Source organism: Crocodylus porosus, unplaced genomic scaffold (genome assembly GCF_001723895.1).
Source record: "Crocodylus porosus isolate Cpor-Errol unplaced genomic scaffold, CroPor_comp1, whole genome shotgun sequence".
In the NCBI taxonomy this organism is placed as follows: Eukaryota; Metazoa; Chordata; order Crocodylia; family Crocodylidae; genus Crocodylus; species Crocodylus porosus.
In genome coordinates, this window is record NW_017728926.1 from 3,535,013 (window position 1) to 3,540,187 (window position 5,175).

The 5,175-nt window shown below is 60.3% G+C and overlaps 1 protein-coding gene across 1 annotated transcript in view; it reads right to left on the reverse strand.

Moving 5' to 3' along the window:
• Positions 1 to 2,430: 2,430 nt before the first annotated feature.
• Positions 2,431 to 5,175, reverse strand: part of DEDD2 (death effector domain containing 2) — a gene marked incomplete at its 3' end in the record, with an annotated part of 3,518 nt that continues 773 nt past the window's right edge. The window contains exons 2-5 of the mRNA XM_019541700.1: positions 4,406 to 4,903; positions 4,121 to 4,231; positions 3,916 to 4,038; positions 2,431 to 2,777 (exon numbers count right to left, since the gene is read on the reverse strand). Of these exons, the coding sequence (XP_019397245.1) occupies positions 2,431 to 2,777; positions 3,916 to 4,038; positions 4,121 to 4,231; positions 4,406 to 4,775 (951 nt within the window). The remainder of the gene's footprint in view (positions 2,778 to 3,915; positions 4,039 to 4,120; positions 4,232 to 4,405; positions 4,904 to 5,175) is intronic.

Below are 5,175 nucleotides of genomic sequence, written 5' to 3' on the forward strand. Positions count from 1 at the left end.
CAGATCCAGGGTGCTGAGGGGGCTGGAATGCTAATGAATGCCCCCCCAGAGATGCACGTGCACACCCCCCCTCCCTGGATGTGACCCCCCCCATTCACACAGAAAACCCAGGCCTCTGGACACACACACCTCTGCTACCCCCAGGATGCAATCCAGGTTAACACCCTCCCCATTCATACACAGGCAGGGAAGGATTGCAGCTAATCCAAATTAATGCCCTCTTGCCTGCACCCCCCAACACACATGCAGAACACACGTGTCTGACACACACACCTGCTACCTCCCAGGATGCAATTCCCCACCCCATTCACAGAGAACACAGATGTCCAACATACACACACGCGCACCTATGCTAGCCCCAGAATGCGATCAGTTAATCCGGATGAAGACCCACCCCAATCACACACACACACGCACACACTTAATCTAAATTAACTTCTGCGCACACAACTGCTACCTCCCAGGATGGAATGGTAGTTAATGAAGATTAACCTCCCATTCTTTCTCTCTTACCCCTGGTATGAGTTAACTCCAGCTGAGCATAGACCAGCCAGGCCAGGCCAGATTTACCCCAGGGCAAAGGTCACAGGGTCTGATTTAGATTAAGGGCCTGGCTCAGAAACCTCAGTTCAGTTGGGTGGGGGAAGGGCCAGGGTGGGTATGCACACACATGTGCACACATGTCTAGAACACCTGGGCCCAGTCACCTGGGGTCCAGGGCATTCTGGGGAGATGAGCAGGGGGGGCTGCGCCTGGGGTCTCTTGGTGGCTCACAAGTGCCACCTGGTGACCACTGGGAGAACAGCACCTGCATCCCTTGTTAGTCAGGCCAGGCACTGCACCTGTGCCCAGCAGGGGACGTAGACTGGCCCCCTGCGGGGCAAGCGTACCATAAAGGGGTCCAGGGGAACACCTGGGTTTTCCAACTCCGGAGGGGAGGGGGGGAAGGAGCCCAGACACCTGGGTTCTCTCCTGCTTCAGGGGACAGTGGGTTCTGAGGAAGGACTGAGCTTCAAGGAGTGATAGGCCAGATGCCTGGGTCCGTCTTGGCCCCCCCCAGTGACACTGCAGAGCCGCCTCTACCAAAGCCTTGTGTTTATTGGCTGCCGCATGGCACGTACAAGACATCCAAAAATCAGGGGGTTGGGGTCTCTCTTTTTTGGCTTTTGTGTTTTGTAGAAAAATACACTCTCCCACCCCTCCCCATATTTATACTATGTACAAATAGGGAATCATCCCACAGGGGAATCATCTTATAAAAAGCCCCCACTGCCCCACAGGCACTGGGGCCCTAGCTCCATGTGTGGGGGCAGGGAAGGATCCTGTTGACCCCAGGGGCCCAGTGCAATCCTGGGGGGGTGGGGGATGGTGCTGGGTCCCATCTGGTCCAGTCCTGCGTGGCTCCAGCTGGCACTGGGCTCCGGGAGGGTATGGCAGAGCTGGGAGCACCTACAGAAGGGGACAGGGTGGTGGTTATGCACAGGCCTTGCCCCCACAACTCCTCCCCCTCTCCCCCAGCACAGTGACCTCCAGTAGTAAACACTGAAGATGGGGTCACTAGAGGGAGCTGTTACAGGTATGTGGGGTCACTAAAAAGGTAACATACAGGCTGGGAGGGGAACATACCAGGGCTGAGGGTCACTAGAGGGGACTCATACAGATGTGTGGGAGAGATGTACGGAAGCCAAGGTCATCAGAAAAGATTCAGGTATGTGGGGGCATGTACTGGGACCAAGGTCACTTGACGTGACTTGTACAGGCACGCAGGGGACACATACATGGGCTGGAGGTATGCAGGGAGTCTTACCAGGGTCACCACAGGAGGCTGGCAGAGAGGTGCAGGGGCACATACTGGGGCTGGTACAAGTGTACAGGAGTCATACCAGGGCCAGGGTCACCAGAGGCAACTTGTACAGGTGTGCAGGGGGCACATACCAGGACTAAGGGCACTAGAGAGCTCATATTGGTGTGCAGCGAGTCATACTGGGGTCAGGATCACCAGAAGCGGCTGGCAAAAGCAGACAGGGGAGGTACCAGGGCTGAGGTCACTCGAGGGAACTTGTGAAAGTATGCAAGAGGTTGTACTGGGGTGGGGGTCATACTGGGCCCACGGTCCTCAGAGTGACTAGCAGAGGGGTGCAGGGGCATGTGCCAGTGTCACTACAGAGGACTCGTACAGGCATGCAAGGGGTCACACTGGGATAGAAGTCAGGTGTGCAATGGATCATACTGGAGCTGGGGTCTCAAGAGGGGCTGGCAGAGGCACATGAAGCACATACCAGGATCGGGGTCACCAGAGGGTACTCGTATACATGTGCAAGAAATTGTACTAGGGGTTAAGTGCAGGAAGGGTCATACCAAGGCAGGAGTGCTCACAGGGGCCAACAGAAGCACGTACTAGGGCAGGGGTCAGGTGTGTGTGTGTGTGTGCAGCAGCAGGCGCCGCCCGGCATCGTAGTCGTCCTCATCCACGCTGACCAGCAGGCGGATGGCCTCGCGGCCCACAGCCTCGCGCAGCGACTCAGTGAGGAAGACGCCCTTGAGGGCCTCCAGCAGAGCTCCACTCATGTAATCGCTCCAGAAGGCGTCCAGGTAGGACAGCTCCGAGAACTTGATGTCGCAGATGATGGAACCCAGGTCCCGTGCCTTTAACACCGTGCTGGCCTGGCTGAAGACATCCAGTGCCCGCTCCAGCTGGTGCTGCCGTGCTGAGGCCACATTCTGCTGCAGCACCGCCTCATGTTCACAGTACTCGGCACGCACCCGCAGCCGAATGTCTGCCCGGCCCACACACGCACCCACGGACAGAGAGGGGTAGAGGGGACAAGGGGACATGGGAAGAGACACAGGGGAGGAACAGAAAGAGACAAACCAGCACGGTTAAGGCATGGCACAACGGGGGCATATTCAGGTGACCCAGAACTGCTCTCACCTCCCCCCCCCATGGACATACGGCTGTGTGTCCGCACACACCATATTCCTGGGACCCCCAACACCCCCACCCCCCTGGGGGCCTGGTGCTGGGGACCCCCCCAGCCCTACTGGACAGGGCGTGGGGGGGGGCAGTTGAGGGGGCAGCGCCAGGCCAGGTTTCAAGGCTCTCTGTGGGTCCTTGCACAGTTTTTGGGCTTTTTTTTTTTTTTTTTCTTTTTTTTTTTACCACACTCTGTACCGGCCGCTGGCCAGGGCCGATACTTTTTGCTTTTCCAGAAGTCAGAGGAACTGCGGACTGAGAGAAACACGGTTCAAACTTTCAGCACACTGTAAACGGGCACGACATCACAGCAGGGGTCGGCCCGCACCAAGACCTGATCTTTCCCCACCAGCCCCCCGCCCCGGCTGGGGGCCACTGGAGCTCTCCGGCCGGACATGCATGTGTGTGAGCATGCGTGTGTTTGTGTGTGTGTCTGCACGCAAAGGGGGAATGGAGCCCCGGGTGCCCCCAAACAAGTGATGGCAACACAGGGAGGCGGTTACCTTGGCGAGCCAGGGCCCGGCAGAGCACACAAGAGACGCAGCGTCTCTTGAGCAGGCAACTTTTGCTTAATGACCTGGAAGTCAAACGGGGGGTTGAGAGAGCAACGGCAGCAACCGCGGAGCAGCAACACGCACCCCCCAGCGCGGGGAAGCAAGGGGGACACAGGGGGGCACAGACCAGACCCATGGGTGATGCTGGAGAGGCTTAGATCTGTGAAGCAGCTGCGGTGGTGGCGACGCCTGTGCACTGGGGCCTGCGCGGGTTGTGCGCTGGTCGGGGGGAGCCGCCCCGTGGGATGAGGGGCTCAGAGACCGGCGCGCAAGCCGGGACAGGGGGCGGCGTGGCCCTGGCTGCGTGGAGTGAGCAAGGCACAGGGTCCCAGGGGGCATCCCCCCCCGCCAGCGTGGACGGGGAGGGGGCCAGGCCAGGACACCTACCACAGGTCACCTTGGTGGGGGCTGGCGGATCCTGCAGGGGGGTAGCTGGCTGCTTGGACCCCGCCCGGCGCCGTGCCAGTGTGCGGCCTCTGCTGGCACGTTTCCGCTTCCCAGACACAGAGCCTGGCAGAGAAGAGACGAGGAAGATCAATACCTGATGATTTCAGTCCCCCCAACCCTGTCGCACCCAGCCCCACTGGCTCACCTGTCTCCCAAGGGTCCTGCCGGGGGTCAGCAGAGGCCGCATCGAGGCAGCTACCCACTGGGTGCTCAGCAGGCGACACAGCTGGCCCATACGTGTACCGCTCTGGGGACACTGAACGGGGGAAAAACACTGTCATCACCACCCAGTCCCCCCCAGCGAACCCAGGCTCCCCCTCCCCCCCAACCCTTCCTCCCGGCCCTGTAACCACACGTTACCATTGCCCAGCCCCTCCCAGAGAACCCAGGAGTCCAGGATCCTTCCCAATCCCTTCTCTTGGCCCCATACCAGTGCGCGGCCTCTTGAGGGTGACATAGGGCAGCAAGTCATGGCGCGTGAGCACCCGCAGCAGCTCCAGCAGGTGCCGGAAGTTGCCCTCATGGCAAAGCCCACGGTGCTCCAGCTCCAGCAGCAGCTCTACGCCGTTGCGGGGGGTGCGACGTGGTGCCAGCACCTCTGGAGGAACCGTCTTGGGGCTGGTAGGTGATGAGGGCGGGCGGGGCTTGGTCTCATCCAGCAGGAAGGCCAGCACAGTCACATCAGCTGCGCTCAGCTGCGAGCCCACGACCTCAAAGAGGCGGTGCAGAGACAGCATCCCATAATACTCCAGGCATTCCTCCTCCTCCCAGGGCTGTGCTGCCCGGCGCCGTACCGCCATAGTGCTACAAGGACCTCAGCACAGGCAAGACTCAGTGCCGTAGAAGCCTTGGCACGGGTGGGATCAGGATGCCTAGGTGCAGTGGCAGGGACAGGCCGGCTCTGAGCGCAGGGTCCTGGGGCTCTAGTCTGTGGATGGGAGTCCCCAAACTCATCAGGCCTGCAAAAGGCATGGAACCCAGGTGTTCTGCCGCCCTACCTGCCTGCTCGAATGTGCCCCCCCCCCCGAGAAGCCAGGGGTCCAGTGCAGCACAGCGCTGCTTCATGGCAGCTCGGACAGAGCGCACCAGGCTCCACACGGGGCAGCAGTGGGTGTGACTCACCCCTCCAAGGCACATGACAGGTGGGGAGGGGAGTTGGACCACACCCAGCCAGCAGCACTGCCCCACCCAGCAGCCAGC